The sequence below is a fragment of the Gekko japonicus genome, unplaced genomic scaffold, assembly GCF_001447785.1.
Source record: "Gekko japonicus isolate JY-2015 unplaced genomic scaffold, Gekko_japonicus_V1.1 scaffold397, whole genome shotgun sequence".
NCBI lineage: Eukaryota > Metazoa > Chordata > Lepidosauria > Squamata > Gekkonidae > Gekko > Gekko japonicus.
This window is the reverse complement of record NW_015170286.1, coordinates 1,131,187-1,158,804: the sequence shown is the minus strand read 5'-3', so window position 1 is coordinate 1,158,804 and position 27,618 is coordinate 1,131,187. Positions and strand designations below refer to the sequence as shown.

Sequence of the window (27,618 nt, the reverse complement as noted above, 5' to 3'; positions counted from 1 at the left end):
AATAACGGGCAAAGGCTAACAAAGTTTTGTCAAGAGAACACGCTGGTCATAGCGAACACCCTCTTCCAACAACCTTAAGAGGACACATGGACATCACCAGATGGGCAACACCAAAATCAGATTGATTATATCATTTGCAGTCAAAGATGGAGAAGCTCTATACAGTCAGTAAAAACAAGACTTGGAGCTGACTGTGGCTCACATCATGAGCTACTCATTGCAAAAATCGGGCTTAAACTGAAGAAAGTTGGGAAACCACTAGACCATTCATGTTTGACCTAGATCACATCCATTATGAATATACAGTGGAGGTGAAGAATAGGTTTAAGGGCCTAGATTTGATAGAGTGCCTGAAGAACTATGGACAGAGATTCATGACATTGTACAGGAGGCAGAAATCACAACCATCCCAAAGAAAAAGAAATGCAAGAAAGCAAAGTGGCTGTCTGATGAGGCTTTACAAATAGCAGAGGAAAGAAGGAAAGCAAAAGGCAAAGGTGGAAAGGAAAGATTTACTCAATTGAATGCAAATTTCTAGAGAACAGCAAGGAGAGATAAGGAGGCTTTCCTGAATGAACAATGCAAAGTAATAGAGGAAAACAATAGAATGGGAAGGACTAGAGATCTCTTCAAGAAAATTGGAGAAATCAGGGGAATGTTCCATGCAAAGCTGGCCATGATAAAGGACTGAAATGGTAGGGACCTAACAGAAGCAGAGGAGAATGGGAAAAGATGGCAAGAATACACAGAAGTACTATACAGGAAGGACCTCAACGTCCTTGACAACCATGACAGTGTGATCACTGACCTCAAGCCAGACATCCTGCAGTGCAAAGTCAAATGGGCCTTAGAAAGCATTACTAACAACAAAGCTAGTGGAGGTAATGGCATCCCGAGCTATTCAAAGCCTTAAAAGATGATGCTGTTAAAGTGATGCACTCAATATGCCAGCAAATTTGGAAAACGCAACAGTGGTCACAGGATTGGAAAAGGTCAGTTTACAATCCAATCCCAAAGGGGGCAATGCCAAGAAATGTTCAAACTGTTGCACAATTGCACTTATTTCACACACTAGCAAGGTCATGCTCACGATCCTACAAGCTAGGCTTCAGCAGTACGTGGACTGATAACTGCCAGAAGTACAGGCTGGGTTTCGAAGAGGTAGAGGAACTAGAGATCAAATTGCCAACATTTGCTGGATTATGGAGAAAGCAAGGGAGTACCAGAAAAACATCTACTTCTGCTTCATTGACTATGCTAAAGCCTTTGAGTGTGTGGATCACAACAAACTTTGGCAAGTCCTTAAAAAGATGGGAGTACCAGACCACCTCACATGTCTCCTGAAAAACCTGTATAAGCAGGCCCGTAGCTACATTGAGATCCCTGGGGGGCTCAGCTCCCTGACTTACTCCTAAAGTTCCCCGACTTCCCATCCAGTTCAGGCCCCCCAACTTCCCATTTTTTATTTTATTTTTCCATGTGCTTCCCTGCTTTCCTCTCCTGCCGCTGCCCTCCCTCATTCTCCGGCCTCACAAATTGTCTCACCGAGTTCCCTCAGCCTTGAAAGTGTCTCTCTGTTAACTGAGGTGGGCTTTCCTCTCCTCTCCTTCCCATGCTGCTACCTGCACACTGGTCTGTGGCGGCTGAGGCCAGCAATGTGAGGCAGAGGTAGAGGAGAAGGAGGAGAAGGTGAGGAAGAGGAAGAACAGCCTGGAGGCTGGCAGCCCAAGCAACACTTGATCGGTGTGACCAGATGGGGACTTGTTTAAGTTTAAGGATTTAAGTTTGCCTGCATGTGAGAGGGAGCACACTTCCCTTCCCAGCCAAGGGCTCTGCATGCAGCTGATTGGCCCCTCTGCCGGTCTATCGCTGCCCGCCAAGGGCTCAGCCGGTCTTGTGGCATGGGAGGAGGCTGAGTGCACTGAGCCTTCCCAGGAAGAAACGAGGGATGGATTGAGCAGCATGGTTGAGGCGGAGGCTCCCCGGGTGTTGGTCCCCAGCGGCAGGGGCATGCTGAGCTCCCACTGTGTGCAAGCCTTCTGAGCCAAGGACTGGGTAAGGCAGCTGTGGCACCCGCCTGGGAGCTCAGGGAAGAAGAAGGCTCGCTCTGCAGCTGGGCTGGGGAGTCCTACTGCAAAGGGACGCGGGTCCCTGTGAGGTAGGTTAGGTTGAGACTGTGTGACCAAGAACACCCAGCAAGCTTCCAGGGCATGTGGGGATTTGAACCTGAATTTGAATGCCCCAGTTTATGGAGTGCCTCCTTAAAAATTTAAATGCCCCTCCAACCAAAAAATCCTGACTACGGGCCTGTGTATAAGCATCAAGAAGCAACAGTTAGAACTGGATATGGAACAATTGATTGGTTTAGCATAGGAAAAGGAGTACAACAAGGATGCATTTTGTCACCCTGCTTATTATATGCAGAGTACATCATGTGAAATGCCAGCCTGGATGAATCACAAGCCAGAATTGAGATTGCTGGGGAAAACGTCAACAACCTCAGATATGCAGAGGATACCATTCTAAATGGCAGAAAGTGAAGAGGACCTCAAGAGCCTCTTGCTAGACATGAAAGAGGAGAGTGCAAAAGTTGGCTTGAAATCATGGCATCCAGCCCCATAACTCCTTGGCAAATAGAAGGGGAAGTCATGAAAGCAGTGACAGAATTCACATTCCTGGGATCCAAGATCACTGCAGGCAGTGACTGCAGCCATGAAATTAAAAGACGCCTGCTCCTTGGGAGGAAAGCTATGGCAAACCTAGGCAGCATAGTAAAAAGTAGAGACATTACCTTGCCAACAAAAGTCCGCATGGTCAAAGCAATGGTATTCCCGGTAGTAATGTATGGCTGTGAGAGCTGGACCATAAGGAAGGCCGAGCGCTGAAGAATAGATGCTTTTGAATTATGATGCCGGAGAAGACTCTTGAGAGTTCCTTGGACTCCAAGGAGATCAAATCAGTCAATCCTAAAAGAAATCAACCCTAACTTTTCTCTGGAAGGCCAGATACTGAAGCTGAAGCTCAAATACTTTGGCCACCAAATGAGAAGGGAGCACTCACTGGAGAAGACCCTGATGCTGGGAAAGACTGAAGGTAAAAGAAGGGGACAGCAAAGGATGAGATGGTTAGACAGTGTCATCGATGCAACTAACATGAAATTAAGCAAACTCCAGAGGACGATGGAAGACAGGAGGGCCTGATGTGATGTGTCCATGGGGTCGCGAAGACTCGGACTCGACTGTGAGACTGAACAACAACAACATGTGAGCATAACTGAACACCTGGGTAAGTGGACAAGAGTTTCAGTCCAGTCAAACCATTTCATAAGAAAAGGCTTTTTATCAGTGAGTATATGTCCTACACAAAAGGACCTACAAAGATGGTGGCTTACATTGTTCTCCCCTATTGCATTTTATCTTCAGAACAATCCTGTGTGGTGGTCCAAAATCACCTAAAGCAGGTTTCCATGTCAGTGTGGGGGTTTGAACCTGGGTCTCCCACATCCTAGTCCAAAACTGCAGACTGGAAGTTCTGGAGTTTGGCAGTTCGAGACCCGAGTGCTGCAGGATGGAGTGAGCTCCCGTCTCTGGCCCCAGCTCCTGCCAATCTAGCAGTTCGAAAGCAATAAATTGCAAGTAGATGAATAGGTACTGCTTCAGTGGGAAGGTGTGCCTCAGCATTTAGTCATGCTCGCCACATGACCACAGAACTGTCTTCAGACAGCACTGGCTCTTCGCTTGGAAATGATGGGCACCACCCCCTAGAGTTGGATTTGACTAGCTTTCAAGCAAGGGAAACCTTTACCTTTACCTTAGAACACAACTGGCTTGGGGGGATTTATTTGACTACTACATGAGCAGAGACTTGGGGTTCAGATTCTGGATGTGGATTTACTGGAGGACAACCTGTATGATGACTTCAGGGGGAATTTCACCTGGCTCCCCCTCCTCACTGTAATGCCCCCCAATGGCATTTCTGTCCCTGAACTGCAGCATCAATTTTTCCATGGATGATGGGGCTGTTACAGAAAAGGAATGGTCTTTTTCATGAGCTCCTTACAGTCAAGGTTTGCTGGAAGCAGTCCCAAATAAAGAATGAAAGAAGGGGATAAAACAATACCAAAGTAATTGAATTTAAAACAAAAGGTTAAATACAACAAATCTGAGGGCCCAATGGTATCAATAATAAACATGAAACATAAATATCATCAAATATAACAAATATACACGTATTTATTGCAATTCAGATAAAAACAAATATGGGTCCAAATAGTAGCCCCAAATCAGGATAAAATCACACAATTGTATCAAAAACCTTATGTGACCAAGACCATACGTATTTTGGCCAATTGGCCTTCTTCAGTGGTCAAACATATTTATTACACATTGGTTCCAGATAATACAATAAATACTAAAATTAGAACCAACTGAAAATTGTTCAGGAGGAGAAAGAAAAAAAGTTTTTAATATTTATTAAGTGCACATTTATGAATATAATGAAAAAATGTGTTGAAGAGATATCTTGAGTTTCTTATATCCGTGACTCAAGGCAGAGATATGAAACAGAGGTCTCATTTTAAATACCGTCTGCCCTGGGCATCTATACATATCTTGAATGATACTTTAATTGTTTGTCTGTAAAAGTATTCAAGAATATCCTGATGAAAACAATAAATAAAAAAAAACATTTTTGCAATATAGAGAGATTAATAAAATCAATATAAATCAGAGAAAATTGGAAAGAAATTTACCTTTCACTTCTGGTCCAAGGAGAATGTATTTTCAATGTATTTTGGAGCCAATAGCAAATAGGAGTGTATAGTGCAAAGTATCCTGCCCCTTATATATCAGGCTGATGATATAATCACAATGGGGAGGAAAATCCACCATAAGGATTGCAGAAAAATTGCATAATAGAAGTGTTAACGAGAGATTCTGCAGTCTAGTCTCAATGGTCTTTGTTTATCAGTCATACCTACTTAATTTAAAGTTTGCACTCATAATAATCTTGTATTGTATTCATGAAACACAGCTTCTCATAGAAGTATAGAAGAGAGATTGTGCTCTTGTGGGGCAAGAAAATGGCTTTGCCACAATCTGCTAGATGCTTTGGTTTAGGGTCTTCACAAATCAGAGGCAATGCATTGCAGCTCCCCAGTGGTTAATGAAGAAACGGAAGGTTTTGGAGGAAGTTGATTTTTCATCCTGTGCAACTGTGCACATTTCCTATTGAACAATAGGCTGCACATGCTAAAGATTTTCAACTGGTGACAGTCATGCTGGTTCTTTATTCTTTTCAAACACTGCTGCCCATTATTAGTTCCCTTCAGTGGGTCACTCAGTGTGTTCCTCAAGTAATTTTGGATGAAAAATTGTCCACAAATTATTTAATTCACAAGTAGCAAGTAGAAGACCCCCTAAACATTCATGAAGAAAATGTTTTTTTAGACATAAGCTTCTCAAACTCCCAAGGGAAACCGATTTTCCAACTTTCCTGTACAATTTAATCTGAAATATCCATTTCTCTTTCCCCCCCTTTAATTGAGAAAATGGCATCCCCCCCACATAAAAAAAGAAAAAGCCAATTTTGAACATAACATGAAAAGAACAAATCAGAAACCTTTGCATTTTAAGCCCATATAATAACTTATCCAAAACATAGCAATGGATGTAAAATCATCTCCACCCAAGGCTAATGTTAGAGAGTGATATTGGCCTGGGCACTGCTTCTAACTCCTCAATACTTTGGGTTCCTTATGCCAGGTGTGATGGACCACTGTCTGAAGGGGGAATTCCAATTTACAATGCCAGTTACTTGGGGGGGGGATAGCAGTAATGTTATCTTTCACAGGCATGTTCATGCAATTTGGCGCATATATAAGTGGATGTGTGGGACAAGTGTGTAAATACTAGTGAGCGTATACACACACACGGTTTTATTTATATTCTTGAATACATTGTAATAATACTTTAATATAATACTAGATCACAGAAAAAAATCCTAATCCAAGACAATACCTAATAACCTTGTTACTTGATTACAGCCACTAAATAAAATATGAATACATCTTAAAAATGAATTCAGTTTATATAATACAAATATACCATCATGGTATAGTCTTTATTACTCTAAATTGGAACTCCCATTTGGTAGAAAGTGATATGAAGTCCTCCGTTCTTGGTGAAATAGGCTTGCCAGGTCAAGTACATTCTGTAAAACCTGCTTGCTGCACCACTTTTTCCTAACGAGTGAAATTGACTAGCAATTAATTTTGTTTAAGTTTTCAAGCGCTAACAACTTCCTGACACATGAAGGTGAAAGCTTTTCTATTGTTAATCTATATTTTCATGAGTGATTTTTATCAGTGGCATAAGGTAACCTCCTGTAAATTCTGCCTCTGTAGTGCTTTCATCATGAAAAGAGCTCTGAACTTTGTAGCTGGTCCACATCTGTGATAGAAGGCTTGGAGCTGGATGCCTCTGTGTGACTCCCTCCCTACTGCAAGTTCAAAGACTGTTGATCGCCCTGCATCCTATTTATTGTGGTTACAAACAGTGTATCCCCAATATTATTAGTAGGGCTTATTTGAAATCAGATTAAGTCTTCCATTTACTTTGTCATCTTCTGAAAGAAACTGGAAAGTAACCCACAGGTTATTTTCTGTAATAGTGCTACATTTAAGCAACAAATGGGGAGAGGTTTTTTTTTAATTCTTTGTTTTAGTCTAGAAAGTTCATTGTTGGTCCCTCATACTGTATGGAAAATATACGTCTGATAATAACGTGGTTCAACAGCCCTCGGCCCTGCAGCCGTTGGGCGGGGGGGGGGCGCGGATTTGCCGCCCAGTTGGAAGAGGCAGGCAAGGTTTGGGCACCAACGCACCCATACGGGCATTTCTAGAAGGAGGGGTCAAAAGGGATACAAACGCTGGCCCCTCCTTACCTCGTCAGCAGTCCCACTTGGTCGTCGGCCCACCCTCCCGCCCTGTTTTTAGTGCAGGCTTCGGCTGGTCGCCCAGTTGGGGGCCAGGTAGGAATTTTTCGCCCTTTCCCGATTGGCAGCTGGAGGGGGTGTTTTTGCCTACCTTGCACTTCAGCAGTGGTGAAGGTGTTTGCTAGGGTGGGCTGGGTAGGTAGGTAGGTTACTTTTCAGGCAGGGTTCTAGGCGGTATATAGGTTGCGGTACGGTGAGCACCAATCGACACCCATTTATTTGGGTTGAAGGGGTCCTGTGAGTACAGCCTTTGTGCCTTGCGGCATGGGACGGGGAAAACAGACTGCCTTTGGGACCACCCCGCTTGGGTCCTCCCTTTGAGCCTAGCGGCTCAGAGGTTGGGCTACAGGGTTGTCCTGCAATGGCTAGCCGGCTGGGGGGGGGAGCCACTGATGATGGCTGCTGCCTGGGGCAGGGTGGCTCACCCTATTGAGAGTTAAGGAAGGGGTCTTTGACCCCTGGACTTGACCATACCACTGAACTGTTTTGCCCTTGCCGTTGGTTCCAGTTGAAGTTGTAAGTTAATAAAGTGGCCCAATGTTTAAATCCATCACCTGTGTCTGCCTCGTTATTCCGGCTTGAAGCAGAAGTAGATGTTTTTCTGGTACTCTCTTGCTTTCTCCATAATCCAGCGAATGTTGGCAATTTGATCTCTAGTTCCTCTACCTCTTCAAAACTTCGAAGGGCAGGGTAAAAATGCCAAAATAAATAAATAAAATAAATTTTGTGGATAAAATCTTGTCTCTCCAGCAGGACTTGCCAGCCACCTTTTATACAGTATGTGAACTGGAGGCTCCTTGGCTGTCTTCAGGTCTGATATTAGACCAGTTCAGTTGACTCTCTCAGGATGAGGTTGACAGGATCCTAGCTGCTGTAAAGCCCACCACTTGTCCCCTAGACCTTTGTCCCTTGTGGCTGGTCAAGGCCAGTGCTGAATGAATATGGGTCCCCTTGGGAAATATTATCAACTTATCCCTGAATCTGAACTTTCCAGGCAGCAGTGATGAGACTGTTCTTGAAGAAGTCAACCCTGGATCCTATTAATCCAGCCAACTACCGCCCAGTGTCGAACCTCCTGTTTCTGGAGGTTGAGAGAGCAGTAGCAGAGTAGTTCCAGGTTTTCCTAGATGATGTCTCTATCCTGGATCCATTCCCTGGCTGTGGCATGGAGAAGAGTTGGTCACTCTCACAGATGACCTCCAGAGACATCTTGACCAAGGTGGGTCAGTGTTGCTGTTGTTACTTGACCTAACAGCAGTGTTTGACATGGTTGATTACAATATTTTGACCCACCACCTTGCTGATGTGGGGATATGAGGGGCTGCCTTACAAAGGCTTACCTCTTTTCTGCAAGGTCAGGGATAAAGCGGTGCTTGGAGAGACAATTTCAATGCATTACCTTCTGGTTTGCAGCCTCCCCCAAGGGGTGATCCTCTCCCCTATGTTATTTAACATCTATATGCACCCTCTTGTCCAGCTAGTTGTGAGGTTTGGGCTGCGATATCATCAGTACGCTGATGACACCCAGCTATATCTGTTGATGGATGGCCACCCAGATACCACCCCAGAGGTTCTGGCCACAACACTGGGAGCTGTGGCTGACTGGTTGAGGCAGAGTTGACTGAAATTTAATCCATCTAAGATAGCGTTCCTGTGCCTAAGCCACAGGGGGAAGGAAGTAGGGATCAGCACCCCACCCTTGACAGGGTGCTTTTAGTGCTAGCATTGATGGTGAGTAGTCTGGGTGTGACTCTGGATGCTTCACTTTTAATGGAGGCCCAGGTCACAACTGTTGCCAGATCAGCCTTTTACCACCTTCATCCAGTCAGGCAATTAGCCCCCTGTCTTCCCCCCATAACTTAGCTACAGTGACCCAGGCGTTGGTCTCCTCCAGGCTGGATTACTGTAACTCACTCTATGCAGGGCTAGCCTAGAAACTGATCCTGAAACTCCAGCTGGTCCAAAATGCAGCTAAGCATGTCCTTATGGGGACTTCAGTACAAGCACATATACAGCCTGTGCTCCACCAGCTGCAGTGGCTCCCAGTGGAGTATCGGATCAAACTCAAGGTCTTGGTGTTGACTTTTAAAGCCCTGTGCGGTCTGAGACCATCGTATCTACAGGACCATCTCTCCTGCTACAGCCCTCAGAGAACTTCAGATCAACATCTGCTGGTGATACCTGGCCCAACAGATGTCCATTTAGCCTCGACCAGAGCAAGAGCCTTTTCAGCTCTGGCACAGTAGAATAGTCTCCCAATTGAGATCAGGGCCCTGCAGGATTTACAACCATTCTGCAGTGCCTGTAAAACAGAGCTGTCCTGCCAGGCCTTTGGTTGAGGTGGTGGAGATCATATTAGATCCCCCACACACACTCTACCCACCTGCCTGTTTATCTACTCTACTCACTACTTGAGTTATAGATTTTTTTATGTATCAACTGGTGGGAATTTGGCCACTTGCTAACAACTATTGAGCACACATACAACAAAAAAAAAGTCTCCGAGAGTACTTTAACTATATTGTTGCCATCTTGTGACTTCGTACAGAACTGAATTTTAACATTATACTATTATGTTTTACTCTTTTAAGCTGTATATTATATGTTGTGAGTTGCCCTGAGCCTATTTGTTGGGTGGGGGGAATAGAAATCAAATCAAATCAAATCAAAAATAAAATAATAAATAAGTGCACACTTTTCTAACTTCTGCCCCTTGCAGTTGTTTTATGTTACTTATCACAGAATGGTGGTCTAGCAGGAATATAGGAAAGACTGGGAAGGCATTTCCTGTCTCTGAGCATCTACAGAGAGACATTCTGAAGTGTTACAGAACCTCCTTTCCTGCCCTTCCTCTCTTTGAATTTCTCTTTGTTTCTAATAATTTTCACTTTGAGCAAACTCCAAATATATAGAAAAAGGAAAGGAAAAGGATAGTTGGATTTCAGGGAGAACCTGGGTTAAAAAAAAAAAGAATTAAGAGAATTTATCTTAACAATGCTAGTCATGATTAAGACTGCAATCCTGTGAAGCTTTAACTGGGAGTGAAACTTCTTTTTGAGTAACCATGCATAGAACTGAGATGCATGTCCTGTTAGAACAGAAGTAATCGAAGCAACCATGGCTAATTGTTGATCTGACCGATAATTCGGTGCCTGTGACTTAAAGCTTCTCTCATGTCTAGTTTTTTAAATATTAGATTTTTTAAAAAAAATATTAACGTTATATGCAGTATAGTATTGATGCTCATCAGATTGTAGTTCTAAACTGAATAACTTCAGGTAGGTAGATTTTCCTGAATAGACATCAGTTCCTCATTATACCACTACTACAAGGGTTTGACAGTTTTGATTATCCAGGGTTTGTTTGGGGGTTTTTTGGAAGAAAAAGGGGTCTGTAAGCACATTCTCGTGCTCTCAGAAGACAACACCATAATCTGCTGTGCTTCCCTGCACTTCAGCATTAAACAGGCATACATATTCCTACCAACGTCTCTGTGTGCCTCATAAGATATTTGCATATGTAACTCCAAGAAGTGAGGGAAAACAAAAATCTGTCACCCTTTTCTACCACAACAATACACATACATTCAATTGGATGTGTCTTATTTCTAGAGTTTGGTGAATCCCAAAGATGACTTTGCTCTACCAGAATTGCAAACAATAGCATTGTTAGGTTGCGCAGGAGAGAAGATTTTGTGGATGTTCAAATGTTACGATTAAAAATGTCCCCCCTGTAGTTTCAGATCTTTTTCACTGCATTTCCAGAGTAATGAGGCTATACGATGCTCTGCATTTTGATGGCTTATGGAGTCTGTTAATGTCTATTTATATGCAAGTATAAATGAAGAAACGATGACCCAAATATGCACCATCTGAAAGCTCTTCAGGTGGCCTCTATAAAATGTCCTGGTTGACACAAAGTATAGTTTTTCCTAGGCAGGTGTTAACATTTTAAAGGCATCACTAAATCAAATTAATCTAATATTAATAGTAGAAGTCAGCATTTAAATAGATGCTTGACTATTTCCATGATGGCTCATTTAGGGCAAGACTGATAAATGGGAAACATTGAATTAGTGTTACCTATACCACAGGCCTACCTATCTGAGCTGCTCTGTTGAAAGAAAACAGTACCTTCTAGGACGTCATCAGATTTACTTGCATTTCTTTTTAAGTATATGCTTTTGTGTTCTTACAGTCAATATCATATTTTAAAACACCACAGCTTATTTGTTATGAAAGCTAATTAAAATGCTAACACAGCCAAATTATGAAAACTGTCACACTAGATAACCAGGCAGAATGTTGCACATCAGATCAAAACATTATTTCATAATACGGTGGGACACAATTTGTGATTTAAATGGCTCTGCTTAAGGATAACCTAGCACTTAAATGTTGGTGTCTACAGCCACAGGTATGTCTGTTGATTAAAATGGTGCTGTGTTACACCAGGTAAAAACAGATGGAAATCCTTACTTAGCCAAGAAATGCAGAGGAAGGTTATCAGTGCATGTTTTCTAACTGGATAAGAAGTCATGCATGCAAACAGATAACTACATTATTGGCTCTGAGTTGGAGGAAGCAATTTGCACCTTTATTTACATAATCTTAGTCAGAAAATCAGTGATAGCATTATTTGGGATAGAGTGAGGTTGGCATGTGGGTTGATCTTGGACACTCCTCCTGAATGCCGATTAGCACTATGATCAGTTATTGTCTGAAATATATTTAAGTGAATATGAGCTTCATATAGACATATAATAATAATAAATGTAATGTTGCATAGCTAGATTTCTGAAATTGCTTTGTGTTAAAGTTCTTCGTAAGAAATACTCCAGGTAGCCTTTTCCATAGTTTCTTAGAATAAGTGTCAATTAAGTATTGTAGGCTCCCAAATAATGATTATATTTTAAAAAATCAAAACATTCTCATTCATATCTTCTGTTCAAAGAAAACATCAGCTTAATCAATGATAAACCCTGGATGAATATTATTTTCTATATTTTCAAAGGTTTGGGGCTATTTTTTAATTAAAGTACTTTTATTACAGTTATTGCTAGTTTACTTCAGTAGACTTGCTCTTCATTTTTGTGTTAATGAACTGCTAAGCACATATCTTATTAAACTTGACTCACTCCATCACTGATGCACCTGGGACTCCCACTGTTATCTGCTTGTGGCACGTTATGATTTGGGTTCATCAAGGCAATATTCTTGGGTTATACGTGCTAATCTAGGGATGCCCAACTGGGGTGTGATGTGGCCTGCAGAGCAATTTTATGTGGTTTCCAGTGATTCTATAAAAAATTCTTCAACAAATGAAAAGTTTAAACAGTACAAGAGAGAGGCCACAAGTTAACATTCTACTGCATAATTGGTCTTTCCTTAAATTTTCTTTGATAGCCATTTCATTTCATTTGTTGTCATATAACCTTGTTATATCAGTTTGAGATTAACTTCAGAGAAGTGATTATGAATTTAAATTGGCAGGAAGATTCAGTTTGTAGGAAACACTTAATCTGAGTTGAGTTTTGAGGACAGCTGCCACAAAACTTCATCTAAAGCAACATTTAAGGCATAGGGCCCTAGCCAGGTAATTGATCCGTAGGAATTTGAAAGTGTGAAGTTTAGGCCTTCTACCCTAAAGATCTCTTTGATATTTCAGTAATTGAGACTGCACTCTGTGCCAGTTGAAGGTTTGAAGCTGGCAAAGAAAACGTTGGGGAGGAGGAAGACCATCCTCCAAGCACTCCAGAGCTTAGAAATGCAAATACCTCTAGCCAGAGTAAAATAAAAGGTTTACCATCTAACTGCTCTAACACCTCTGCTAGATTGTCACACCTAAAAGACTAAGAAGCCTAAGGCTTGATGGCATTTCTCCCTCTTAGGTTAGGAAAAACAGGCTTGACTCCAGAGGGGAATGGACTCCTAAGGGAAGATTATAAAAATCTCAGCAAGGGAGAATGGAATGGACTCCCAAGAGAAGATTATAAAAATCTCAGGACACAAGGGAGAAGTTCTTACTCTCTCTTATGCCTTCTTATCTCTCGGGTTCCTCTGTACTCAAGCCATGAAAGACTATGACTTTTCAAAGTGACTCCATCTTGACTATGTGTTGAGGGACAATGAGGAAATACCTAACCTCTGAAAACCAAGGTAATAAGAGGAATTTTAAATGCTGCAACTTTAAGAAATATGAATTAAACAGTATTTAGGATAAATACAGAGTTCAGGTTTAGAGGATTGTGTGTTTTCACTGTTGCTTTTTATCCTTGCTCAGCCTGATGCTTGTTCAGACCACATTTTAAAAAAATATTATGAAACTTTCTTATATTTTGAATGGTTAAAGCCTGATCTTTGTAAACACACCATGCCTTGTTTGGTCCTACTACCGAAGAGTGATAAAGGAGAGGGGCAGCAATAAAGTGCAAAAGAACGAAAGGACAATAGTAGAAGCAAAGCAGGATAGGTGGCCACTAGGCAGAACCTCAGATGGCAACAGAGTTAAGAGTGCTAAAAGTAGAAATCCTTTTTCTTCTCTTCTAGATTTTTTGGTGGCGGTGGTTACTATCCAAAAAGAAGTCGATCTCCCCTGGAGTTGGGACCTGAGACAACCATAGGACTTTTCTGAGTTCCCAGACCAAGAGGGAATGGGGCTTGTAAGACTGTTGTCTCACAGAGAAGTAAAAAGAATGTTGATAGGATTTGCAAAATTTCTTAGCTCTTTGCTTACATCTGAAAGAAAATTACTGCTGGTGAAAAGTGTTCATTTAACCCCATACACAAGTTTAGTGGTTCAGATTTTATGTTGGATTTTGGTGTACCTCTGGGTGATTATGTGATTCTTTGTCCTCCTCCCTGTTCTTTTACTGCAACTTGTGTCAAGTCCTGCTAATCATCACTTCCACTTTTGACATCCCCTGAACATGGCTTTAACTTCCTAAAGGGATATTTAAATGTTGGAATATACAAGGCATTTTGAAAAGTATGATCGGAAACTGTATCATAGAATGTTTTTCAAATCATCTAATTAGTGATGACTCATAAATACATTATTTCTCACACTTGTAGCCAAACGTGTGATTTACTTTTATCACAATGTACCTTGCCATTCCTTTAACTATGGCTGATGTTTTATTTATGGCATTACAAGATATCACCATTAGCCACACTAAAAAAATAACTGATTTATTTACAGTGAAGAAATTCTAATATGATAAGAAATGTAAATTAACTTAGAAGTTTCATACATGAAGTTCAGAAATGCACTAGTAATTCTCAACTGGAAAGGCTGAGAGCAACCTTTTATTTAGGGCATTTAATTAATTATTCATCTAAGTTCTTTATTTTTGGAGTACTTTGCAAAGATTCTTGGGTTTGAATATTAAAGTGGCTCAGGAACTAATTAAGATAGGGCCCTTAGATTTCATCATAAAGATATACACAGCTGTGAAAGAGCAGAAAGCAGCAGGTATTGATTTAGTTACAGTAGAGCCCCATGTGACCTAAATGAGATTCTCCACTAGTCCTGCTGAAATTGCCATTCTGCTCCATCAGCTTATTAGAAAAGTGCCCTGAGCCTGTAATGGAGATCAGTACACAGAAGCAGCCTTCTGCATATACAGTCATTGGGCTGCAGGCACACATCTTGGTGTATATCCAGTTCCAATCTAAACCCCACTGAACTTTCTGGATGCATCTCTTGATTTGCATAGGAATGCACAACCCTGTGCATGACCATCAGTTGTTCCACCCAGCTTAAGGTTTGCTCCAATCCATACTAGCTGACAAATGTGATAAGGGAAAAAAAACAAACTATGATTCAAGACCTTGTGCATGCCTATAATAGTGCTTTGAATGTTAGAAACTAATTCTTTTAAAAATCAGTTTGAATAGTTCAGGTACAAGAAATCCTAAGAACAGAAGAAATTCTAATAAGCACCCACTAGCAAATTGTAGAATAAACTGGAATATTTCCAAGAGTAAACAAATTTATATCTTCTAGCTGGAAGAACAGGTAACAGTCCTTCAATAATATTTGTGAAATGCTAGCTGTAAATCAGAATGAACTGTAAATCAGAATGAACACACTCTATGAAATGCCTGAGTTGCTATCGGCAGAGGTTGCTGGTACCCATTAGTTATTAGGAAAGTAAATGGATAAAGAATATATGCCATACTTTGTTTTCTATGTAAATAAACTGCAAAGAGAAATTCTAACTTTTCTTTAAAATTGGGCTCCTTTATGCCACCTGAAGCTGGACTTTGGAGAGATGGTGTAGAAATATTATAAATAAATAAATAAATAAATTTTCGATATACTCTACTCACATTCCTATGTGGTTACCTAGATGTGCTTGCATAAACTTGATTGTCTTTGTACTTCAATGATCCAGTTTTGTTTTGGTTGATATTTGAGTTCTTTGCATGCAAAGATGGGAGAAAGTAGAACCAAAGGTATAGCATATAAACCACACCTAACTTTCTGACCAAACATATAAAAAGAACCGGCACAATATTGCAATTAAGAGTGTTGGATATGAATTTGGAGACCAATGTTCAAAAATGCCTTCTCCTCGTGAAATGCACCTGGTGACTCTAGACTTGACCTTTTCTCAGGCTCACCAGGGTTGTTATGAGAATAAAATGGAGGAGAGGAGAAGCAAGTACTCCACCTTTTGCTCCTTGGGAAAATGGTGGAATAAAAATGTAGTAAACAAATCTTTGAATAGGAAAGATGTCAGCACTACACAGAATTACAAACAAAGATACTGACACAAGATGCTCTGTACACAGGAGTTTATTTAGATGCCACAAGTTTTAAATCACTCCCCTTTTACATCCCGAACTGCTGCATCATTTCCTCCAGTTGCATTACCATTGGGTTTACAACATGATTTACAAAATGGCTGGATGATGTGATTTACAATGTCCTGTGAGGATCCTATAAAACACAAATGGCATTCCTTATAATACAATTATTAAAACAATGCAAAAATAATCAGACACACAGAGGATGCTAAAATGAGGGCAACTTTTAAAAAATACTGATTTTCCTGACATGGTTTTCTGAATAATTAAAGTTTTTGTTGCTCTGTTCAATGCCAAACAATAACAGTACAGTTCTCATGAAGGGAATTCTCTGACACTGGGGCCACAGTTGCCACAAGTGTGAAGGTCCAACTCCTCACAGGAGCTCATGCTTGTGCACCAGACCCCTTAAACTGGGCACTCACGATTGTGTTTTAAAATTTTAATTGTATTTATTCTATTGCCAATAGCCTGTTACCTGCCCTGAGCCCATTTGCGGGAAGGGCGGGCTTTAAATATGAATGAATGAATGAATGAATAAATAAATAAATAAATGCTGAAACTGATCATTGTCATATAGATCTCTATTTTCATCACCAGTGCAAGAACTAAACTAAAAATACCTACATGACTCCAGAGCATCCATACAGTTGTGTGCTATCACTTTTGTTGAATGATGAGTGCACAGTATTATGCAGAGCTTTGCTACAGTATTATTCCATGCTAACCATTGTTCTTAAGAATTAATTATACATTTCTTGGCCAGAAAAATCTAGGTTTTCACAAATGAAGTAAGTACTCGCCAAGCTTCTGTCAGCAAACTGATTCTGAATACCCAGTGAATCTCAGTTAAAAGAAACCAGGGAAAGGAGGAATGTATCACACAAAAAAGCACAATGACTAAAATTCTGCTTAAAAAGAAACACTCATGAGTGCAATAGTGATTGTAGAGCCCAGAGGTCATTTCAGGGGGGAACGCAGGGGAAAGCAGTTCCCCCGGGTGAGGTGCAGGGGGGTGGGGCTCATGACGAAGCCCCGCCCCCTGCTTCCGGCTGCCCCGCTTCCAGCCCTCATTCAGCCAGGAGGAGGCAGGAGAAGAGGGAAGGTAAGTTGCTTCCTCCCTGCCTCTCCCCACCCCTGCCTGCCTGGGGCCAGGGAGGGCCTTGGCGGGGCTTCCTCACACTCCCGCCGGCCTTGCAGGTCCACCGCCGGGCCTTATGATGTCAGGGGGTGTGGCATATGCTAATGAGTTACGCTAATGAGTTCCCCTAGCTCTTTTTCTACGAAATGATCCCTGGTAGAGCCCCTTTTCCTACTGAACAGGTATAGCAAATAGCAATACAATTTTTTTGCAGATAAATAATGAACAGATGATGTACAATGAATTCTCCCTTTCTGACTGGGGAAGGGGTATCTAGGGAAAAAATTCCACGAGCACAGTGTAAGGGGTATAGCTTACTGTTCTTATGCATCCCAGGCTTAAGGTTACTACATTCAACTAGAGCAGATTCCCACATAGCAGCCTATTGTATATGCTGTACTCTGTGTATATGTGTGGGTGATGATATCTAAGCATATACACTTGCTGGAGAGGGGTATGTTTTGGGCTGAGATGGATTTTGTTCTAGTGCTCCCAATGTCCTGGCCTTGTGAAATCAAAGCAGCTAACCATCATTCACATTTAACCTTTGTGCATGCTGAGAAGTTTTAATTACAATTTCTGCTTAAGTTTGGGATTTTAAACAGCATTTTACAGATGGCTAACTTAATAAATTAGGTCTTTTTGAATGTCAGAAGGGGGGAGGGGTAGAAGATTGGTGAATGTATTAAATTTAATGCAAATTGGAACATGGAGTACGCCAACCATCTTCTAAGGCCAGCACACCACCTAGTGTGATGTATGCTGAAATTATCGTTAAATGCAGTGACATTTACACTGTTCCTTGTAAGCTCTAACATGGTACAAATAGAGATGAACTTGTTCATTATGGCATACATAACGGAGGATGGCAGACTTGATTATGCTAAAGCAAGTACACAGGGGAGGGATTGTAAACTCATGTATACCAGTGTAACCGATATCAAAAACTTCACCCATTCGCTTAAAATCTACATGTGTAAAGCCCTTTGATTGCTTTATTGAATGCTACACAACCCTCACAGAATTACGCCCATATCCAATATTTGTTGCTTGACTTGCAACCTACAACACTCCACTAAGCCTAATGCTGATAAGTGGCATGGTTTTCTGGGTACATTCTGGAGCAGCGCTGATGAAAACAGTGGCATTCATTCTCTCTCCCTCCACACAGGAATTTTGCTGTTAGCTCATTTGTCTGCAAAAGAAAATGCTTTTTGCCACTTCATTAAACTTGTGACATTATTCTTTTTTATTTATTTCCCCCCCAGTAAAGTAAGGCTGAGGGTTGATTACTTCCAGCCTGTACAAGTCGAATGTTTCTTGGAATGTTTACAATGTTTGACAGCTATGAAATATAAGTACTATGCAATTTGACTGTACATACATACATATTTTCATAAATACATCCGACAGGGACCTCAGAACTAAGTGTGCAATATTATGGGACAAAACCACAACAGGCAGCCTTATGTTGTAGGACCTTGATCTAAACAAAATATAACAGGAGTTTCTATCTTGCTGTTTGTACATAAATCAAACAAATAAATACATTGTATTTTGCCAATGAAATAATTTCAACACATTTGCAAATGATTTGACAAGAAAAGGGTATAATTTACAACACTCAAAACTTTGAACAACCATATATTTATATGCATTGTACTGTAAAAGTCACCCAAGACAAGCCTAGCAAGGATGAACGCATAGTGGTAGGTCCCAAAGGCAACTCCCAAATATCTTCCTCTGGTGGAGACTTTGGTAATTGTCTGTTGTATAAAACTCCCATCTTGTATAACTGCATTTCTTTTGAAAGTGGGAAATTGCATCAGTTTTCCTCACAAAAAACAATAGTCCCATCCTTTTATGTTAGTTATTGTGAAGGCATTCTAAATCCACAGAGCAACAGACATGTCCATTCTATATGGAGGGAAAACATGAAAATAAATTAATGCTATTAGTACAACTGATAAACAGGTTCTTTAACATAGACACTAGCAGTGTTCCCTCTAAGCTGAGTTAGTGTGAGCTAGCTCACAGTTTTTTAGTCTCCAGCGCACACATTTTTGTCTTCCCTCAGGAAGGATGGTTCCCGAAAAAACTAATTTATGCAGTAGCTAAAATGCTTGCTCACAACTTTAATGCCAGTAGCTCACAAAGTAGAATTTTTGCTCACAAGACTCCACAGCTTAGAGGGAGCATTGGACACTAGAGGTTCAAAGACAGTAAATGAGAGGGATTGTGCTGCTGTGTTATTCAAAAAGTAACAAAGACACTGGCCAATCATTAAAAAAACCCCAAACTGTCAAAAAGTCCCAGTTCATATGTTCACTAGAGTCCAGCACTAAGAGGAAGATCAGCTGCTCACCCACAACCATCCCATGTTACTGGGGCTGTATAAGAACTCCTTTCTAGGACTCTGCTGTTGCTTTCAAGGGAGAGCCAGGGCTGAGGAAGACCAGCAGCTCGATCCTGCCCTTCCCTTTACCTCTGGAACTTTTTTGTGAGCAAAAATAACCTACGCTTAGAGCAAGATCTACCAGAGATGTTTGATTATACATTTTAGGCCACTTTTCTCTAAAACAGGTTCCAAATTACAAAAAACCAACAACAACCAAACAAATCTGGGCTGCTCTGGTTCCACCAAACAGATTATCACAGTCCTAGTCTAATGTCCAACAGCTCTTTGTCACCATCCAGGTAAAATACCTGAAGAAAGAGAGGGAAAGTGTTGGCCTACATGGACCTCAGCTGCTGCTAGCCTGTTGCTAGCCTGCTGCAGCAAGCCACCAGGGTTTTCGTCATTTCCCCTGTTGTATCAGAGAGATTTTTAAATAATTTCTTTCTATTGTATTTTCCTGATGGGTGGGATTTAAATAGTAAACCACCTTCACTCCTGCTTGTCAGGAGGTAAGCAGCATAGAATCTTTCTAAAATGAAATAAATACGATTGCCCCATCATGCTTCCAATATTTTTTTCACATTTTTGTATATTTCCCCTTAGTGGTATGATTTCTCTTTGTAGGATTAAGCTTCCCAGAGATGCTCAGCTCATTTTGCCAGCATCCTTCCTCTCTGGACCATGCTGCTAACTAGGGTTGCCATATGCTCACTGGGGACAGGAGATCTCTCACCACCAGCAGGTGCTGTCTGCCAGCACTCCAACAGCGGATGAGAGGGGAAAATGCTGACAGTGATGGTATGATATTATTTCCAGGGAAAACCTGAAAGTGATGCCATGCCTCTCTAGGAATCATGAGAAACTCTACGGTAACATCAGTGGTACAAAACATTCCCAGTGATTCCTAGAGATTCATGAAGTCGGTTCTAGGCTTTTCAGGATGTTACATCATGCTGTCGCTGACAGCCCCCCCCCCCATGTCCCTGCCCCAGCACATCAAGTCTAAAATGTTTTGTACCACTGATTTTATGGCCACACAAAGCTGGATTCTGAATCAAGCGTAGTTTTTTCATAAGGTCCCCCCCCCCGCCGAACACAGCAATGGAAACTGCAATCTAAGGCAAAATATTTGCATGTAGTCTTCCATCATTTGTCCCATGGAAGAAAAAGGCAATTGAAAGGGGAACTGAGTTGAAAAAAACCAGAAATATGCAGGGAGGGGGCAATTAAAATACTTATTCAATTTTTCCAGTAGAAAAAGTAGGCATTTTGGAAAGCACTTGAAAAACGATAAAATATTTTCAGTGATTTTTTAAAGACAAGGTTTTAATCAATGAGAACTAAGACATATATGCAAAGGCAGCATAGGATGCAGCAGTTTGCAACTTTAGCTTTCTCTGCTACTGGGTATACTCACATTCTGTTTGTTGAAAGTCCTTATGAAGACTATACTGTTTGGCATATTTATTACATTTAAAGATGTTTACTCTTTTAAAATGAGTAAATATGCCAAATAGTACCATCTTCTCTGCTATGATATCAATGATGCATTTTATGTTATTAAAGTAGTAAAATAAGTATTTAATATATTTCAATTTCCCCCCAAATCTGAGTTTCCCCCCCTGAAATTAAAAAACAGGGTTTTGTTCCCCCCCCCGGCTTCAAAAGTTCCATAAGTTTTACATCTGTATGAAAGAGCTTTATTCACTTTCACAGTGAATGTTCTGGTGTAAAATGCAGCCTCCACAGATGAGGGTGTGTTTTTTCGGCAAGCTGAAAAATGGTAGTAGACAATGTATCAGGAGTATTCTGGAGAAAGACAGGTAATCCTTCCTCCATCAAAATCTAAGTATCTCCCGCAGCTTCCACAGAAAGCAAGATATGTGAACTGTGAACCCACATCGGTTCAGATATGTGAACTACCGGGGACAACAAGCAAAAAAGAAATTCTTGCACATCTGGATTATGGGGTCAAGATATACAGAAATGCATTTTGGTCTCAAAAATGAGGACAGTCTGGATGTAGCCTTTGTTAGCACTTGGAATATTCTTGTGGTGCAGTGCAACCAGCATGGTCATAGCATGTTAAGACTATGTGCTGGTCTTCAGATAATACTGGAAACTACAAGTCTGTGGGTTCAGTTAAGAAGTCACTGTTTCTGAAGCAAATGTAATTACAGTGTGTTTTAAATAAGCGTAGTCTAAATGTACATGTCTACATAAAAGCCATTTCAAAAAATGTACCAGCTGCATTTGATTTTGTTAGGTGGTTATGTATCTTTGCCCAAAGTATCCAGGCCAAATAATTTTTCAAAAGGGGTGTCAAAGGTGCCTCTAGCAAGGTCTGATCTCCAAAGCAGCTTGGTCTCGGCTTTCACCAGGTGCTGAGACTCTTAATCCACTCAGCAAATACAGCAATTTCAGTGCCACACTAATCCTATCTCTGCTGTCATATAATCTGAGTATGTGGCATCCGAGAAATACAGATGAGCCTCAGAGCTATAGAAACTGGTTACTCCCTCCCTCCCTACTCTGCTTATCCCAGGGCCTCAAAGAAACAGCCCCAAAGGACAAGAAAACTAATCACAGTGAATTAAAGCTCAGATGGAGCAGCCATTAACTCATTTTCCACACTGCATGAGGGTGGGGGGGCAGGGAATTCTGTGCAATAATTTATATAGTATTTCATCAAAAGTACATTTGGTAGTTCCAGTTGGAAGGATCAAAGAAAGTGATTTGCCCCATCAGGATAATATAAAGAGCGGGAAATGGTGATTTGACTTCTTTGCATTGCTCAAAAACTGCATATTATTAGCTGTAAAAAGTAACTATTATGGTAGACATTCATTTTCTCCTTATTTTAAATAAAAGGCATAACCTTGGATAACTGATGATAATTGCACTGAACACATTACAGGATTCATGAGGACTAAACTGGATGAAAAGATCAGGTTATGCCAAGTATTTTCAAAGGGATGTCGTTTCCTCAGGCTTGGTATTGATCATGTTCACAGCCTGATTCGTAAGACTTTCTGCAAAATAACGCAATTGCTTAAGATGGGGTACCCAAATAGGTGATCTAGTTCATGAAAACTTATCACAAGCATTATTACTCAAATGCACGAAACTTGCATCAATATTATAAGGAGAGGAAGGTTTTCTTGGTTGGGACAGTGGTGGATGGGATCAATGCTCCCTCTAAACCACGGGTGTTGAACTCACTGGAAATGTGTTATTTAAAGTTTTAAAAAATATTTAATTGTGTTTGTCTGTGTCCTTTACAAAGCTTATATCTCCGCTATCTGGCATTACCTTTTATGACTCATATGGCCTGGCCTAACAAGGTCTCATTTATGTCAGATCCTGCCCTCATAGCAAATGAGTTCGACACCCCTGCATCTAAGCTGTGGTGTCTTGTGAGCAACAATTCTACTTTGAGAGCTACTAGCATTAAAGCTGCTAGTGAATGATTTGGCTCCTGCATAAATTAGTTTGCTCTGGAGCCATCCTTCCTGAGCTAAGACAAAAATGTGTGATCTAGAAGCTAAAAAACTGTGAGTTAGCTCACACTAACTAAGCTTAGAGGGAACACTGGATGGGACGTTCTAAACATACAGTGGAGTGCCAACACAGGTATGTGATAAGCAGGATAGATCTTCTTATCTTCTTGGGTTTACTGTTGACTATTGCTGTGATCTAGAGACACCCCCCCCCCCGCAAGTTGAAAACACTGTTCTGGCCCAGGGCTACCAATGGTTTCTGTCTAATTCTAGATTGCAGTGGCAGTCATACTTGGGCCCTGATCCTGAAAGCTCAACTCCAACAGAAGCTGAATTAATCCAAAAAACAGAACTAGAGAGTTGTTTTCTCCCTTATCTAATCTTAAATTTGTATTTGTTACATCATATTTAATGACAGTAGACCTCAGAAAATTTGATTTTGCTATTTCTTAAAATGTACCACATTAGGCTGGAAGTGATTAGACTGTTGCTCCTCATATTTTTTTCTGTTTTCCAGATTCAGAGAGAAAATTGAACTTTTCTCCCCCAATCTCCAATTTTTGCCAACCCCTCATAAGTGCAAAGCAAATGTACCAAGAAGCATAAGGGAGTCTAACACAAATGTATTGAATAGTGCAATTTGTATTACTGTAACTGCCTTTTCTAAAGAGGCAGGTTATTTTTGAAAATACATATTTATAACTGTCTAAAATGTTTACCAGTTATTAGCATCATTGTCCTAAATGCATACTAAGAATACCTGCAGGGTCTTAAGAATGAATATTTTAAAGTAGCAGAAAGCTATTACATAGTTCTGTTTCAGACTCCTGGGACAATAATCACATAATTAACATTACCACCAATTGCATAATTTGTTACTGCATTCCTATTCTGCTCACTGTTGTCAGCAAAAGCTAAGGGCAAACTTCCTTGGAATAGGACTTTTTGAAATCTGTATACAAATTCTCCATGAATTTCCCTTGACCTTTCACCACCAAATACCTTTTACCTGCTATAATTATGGCCCAGATTTTGAAACCAAGTACCTTGCATTTGCAGGTTGTACAAGGAGATCCAACCATTGTCCATACAGAGCCACTGAGGTGTGTTATTCCATTGCCATCTAGACACGTTTTTCTGATATCATAAGTAATGTTGTCAGCCAAGCAAGGGTCACTGATGCAACGGGGGCAACACTCTCCTTCTGATATTGCTGTATAGTCACAGTTTAGTGTTGGGCAAGCAAGTGGCCAACAATCTACTTCTCCTTCCTACAAAAACAGAAATAACAGAAAGAAAGCTCCATTGTTAACTATCCAACAGATAGAAAGCTCCTTTGTTAAATCATTGCTAAAAACAGAAAGAAAGCTCCATTGTTAAATCTCCTTCCTATAAAAACAAAAAAGAAAGAAGCTCCATTATTAAATTACTACTCCGCTATGTAGGGGGGAATCAATAGTGGCTACTTTTTGTATCAATGTATACTTTAAGGCCTATATAATTCTTCTAGAACTTGCTTAGGCAACATGCAATCTGCCATTTCATAAGGAGTGGTTAGGATTTACCTGCACAATAATCACCTCTGGACATCTGCAAATAGCAGTTCTTTTGGGTCCCTCTGTCAATATTATTTCATGCGTAGAAAGGCTGTTGTAGTGCTTGTCATAAATTGTTATACATTACACACTGGTATATACAAATACTCAATGTATTAAACTGCTAAGTTGTTGGCATGTGTGATTAACTGCACTTTTTAAAAGCTTAGGAGTGCTGTACAAACAGCTGAAGGACTGTGAAGGGTCAATTCTTCACAGAAACAAAACCAGGGGTCATTTCCTGCAGGAGCGCATAGGAGCAGAGCTCCCGTAGTAAAGAGCCCAGGGGGCGGGCACATGCAACAAGCCCCACCCCCTGCTCCCAGCAGCCCTCAGTCAGAGCAAGAAGCAGCCAGATAACCTACAGAGCCCCCCCAGCCCCCCGGTACAAAACAGTCCAGTGGCACCTTTAAGACCAAGTTTTATTCAGGTACAAGCTCTCCCTCCTCTGCGAGGACAGATCTGCACGTTTCCCCCCCCCCTCAATAGCTAGCAATCCAAAACAGTCCAGTGGAGCCTGAGCGGTGGGTGTTGGCTTCTGACACTCTTCCGGTGATGTCAGGGGTGTGTGGCATATGCAAATAAGTTATGCTAATGAGTTATGCTAATGAGCTCCTGCACCTCTTTTTCTACGAAATGACCCTTGCATAAAACCTTGAGTTACAGGCTGATCCAAGCAATCTGATTGATTAACATCAGTTGAGCAGAGAAAGACTTCTGTACTGGATGCTGAGGAGAACTGAGTCTGATTTCAGCCCTAGCTGAGGAGAGTCAAGTACTGGCAGTTTTGGAATTCAGCCTTGACTGATAGCAGTTGAACACAGACAGGAGAACTGGGGAAAGCTGCGTGGAACAAGTGGGTAGTTAGACAGAGACTCCCATTCAGGCCAAGGAAAGGGGATAGATCTTATATAGAGAGAAGAAATTTTGCTACCCAGTCTAAACAGGGTGATAGATATGAACAGTACAAAGATCCCTAGTCTGGTGTGGTTAGAAACTGCCTTTAGAGACCTTAAGAGTCTGTTAAAAACTCAAGAGGAGTACTGGTATTTCAAGAGAAGGGGTTTGAGTACTAGAAAAAGTGTACCAGCCTTCTGGAAGCCAAAAGAGTCAGAGAATACTCAGAGAAAGTGTACTGGAGTGTTTGGGAAAACACTGGAACAAAAGCCTCTCACCCCAAAGATTTAAGTAACTGTGAATAGCTTACGAAACTCTCATTAGCCTGAAACATAAGAACTAAAGTCTGTTGAATGTACTGATTTTACCTCAGAATTATCTGTATTGAGTTACCTCAGAAACTTTAGCCCCTGATTTCACCTGAGCTGTCCCCAACATGCTGAATAAAATATTTTGTTATTTTTGAATTTCAAAATGTCTCAAGTGCCATTTCAGTGGTATAAATTAAAGGGTGATCCCGACCATTCCCTGAGGTTCCTGGAATACGCCTGCAGCAAACATCACAGACAGAAATGGAGTTCATTCAATGATGTTTGGACAGAACCTCTTACAGATTAACTAGACCATTAGTCTTACTTGCCACATAATGAATAGGTACTTCTATCTGTGCAACAAATTTTGAAATTCTACAAATTGTAACAGGGATTACTTGGCATTTAATAGGGCACTTTCACACATGCTAAATAATGTAGTTTCAATCCAATTCAGTGACCGTTTGCAAGTGGATCTTGCCATTTCATACCATAAAATCCAGTTGTAAAGTAGATTGAAAGTGCATTATATATTGTATGTGAAAGCACCTTTAGTTTATAAAAATGTGTTGATAACATAATACTATAAAGCTTCATGCTTGTTAACCCTAATTGCATGCACATGAATAGTGGAAAGGGGATGTGCGGTCCTGTCTGCATCACAAGAATGGAAAGATACCCCCCGTGTACAGCTGAGTGCTGATGGGCATCATATGGTGCAAGAAATTATTACAAGTGTCCGTGGTGTGCAGTGGATAGAACACTGGATTAGGATGGGAGGCAGATTAAAATTCCAGTTGAGCCCAAATAGCATGACAGATACTCTGAAGCTAACTTACAACATGGGGTTGCTGTAGAAGGAGAGGGAGAGAGACCCTGTTGTTTTTTGAAGTGGGATAACAATCAAATAAATGCACAAATTAAAAAATGTATAAATCAGATAAATAGCTGTACACATGTATCCTGCCCTGACTGAGAGGTGCAGACATCCTGCCAAACATCCAGGTGTAAAAGCCTGCTATTGCATGCAGGTCTCATTTGGTGGATTGGGCCACTTCATTCAAAATGCATAGCCCCTATTTTGCAAGTGGGTATTTCCATCTTTAGTTAAGCAATTTACAAGGCTGTGAAGTACTCATTTTTTAAAAACAACAACAACACATGGGTCAAATTATCACATCAGTAAGCCATTGCTGCCACTGGCTATTTACTGTGTTGAAGTTAAATGCTACTCAGTAGTTTACATTTAGAGATAATGACATAGTAGTTAACTTGTCTGGAAACCATCACAACTTCACTGCATTTAAGGGTATATTGGTAAATAATTCATGGCCTTACCCTTTGGCATGTGCAAGAGCCTTATTATAACTTTATACAATTAAAGCACACTGTCCAGAGTGTGGGGTGACATTGAGCTTAAACAGTTGTGCTTAATAAGGCAAAAGACAGAGAACTTGGTTTAGGCAATATGTGTCCAAGATGATGGTCAGGATTCAAAGAACCAGTTTAGGCACAACAAAGGCTCTAGAACCCTGAAAAGCTTTTGGTTTTTTTTAATTGAAGAGCAGACATCAATGTTTTATCACAGTTTCACTTCGAAAATTCTCTGCATTCAGAAACTATTTGCTTCCTACTACTGAAAAGCAAAATTCCGAGCCCTGTTAGACACATGGAACTAGTCATGTATACACAATAAAATAAAACCAGTTTATGAGAAAATTAAAAATAATGATTATTTACACAAGTTTTAAAGAGCGTTTATGCTTCATATTTGCTATTTTAGCAATCCTGACAACTGCCCTGTAAAACAGGTCAATCTTATTCTCTTTATCCTGCACACCTAGAGGACTGAGGCTGAGAGATAGTGGCTTGCCTAAGTCAACAAAACAGATTAATGTCAGAGGTGAGATCTGAGGTGGAGGCATGAGGGGATTCACAGTCCAACCCTTTTAATGACATTTAGCTGTGTA

At 40.8% G+C, this 27,618-nt stretch overlaps 1 protein-coding gene across 1 annotated transcript in view; it reads right to left on the bottom strand.

The window, feature by feature from the left end:
- Nucleotides 1–18,813: 18,813 nt before the first annotated feature.
- Nucleotides 18,814–27,618, bottom strand: part of NELL1 (neural EGFL like 1) — a 759,185-nt gene continuing 750,380 nt past the window's right edge. The window contains exons 19-20 of the mRNA XM_015417871.1: nucleotides 23,892–24,116; nucleotides 18,814–18,864 (exon numbers count right to left, since the gene is read on the bottom strand). Coding sequence (XP_015273357.1) covers nucleotides 18,814–18,864; nucleotides 23,892–24,116 — 276 coding nt within the window. The remainder of the gene's footprint in view (nucleotides 18,865–23,891; nucleotides 24,117–27,618) is intronic.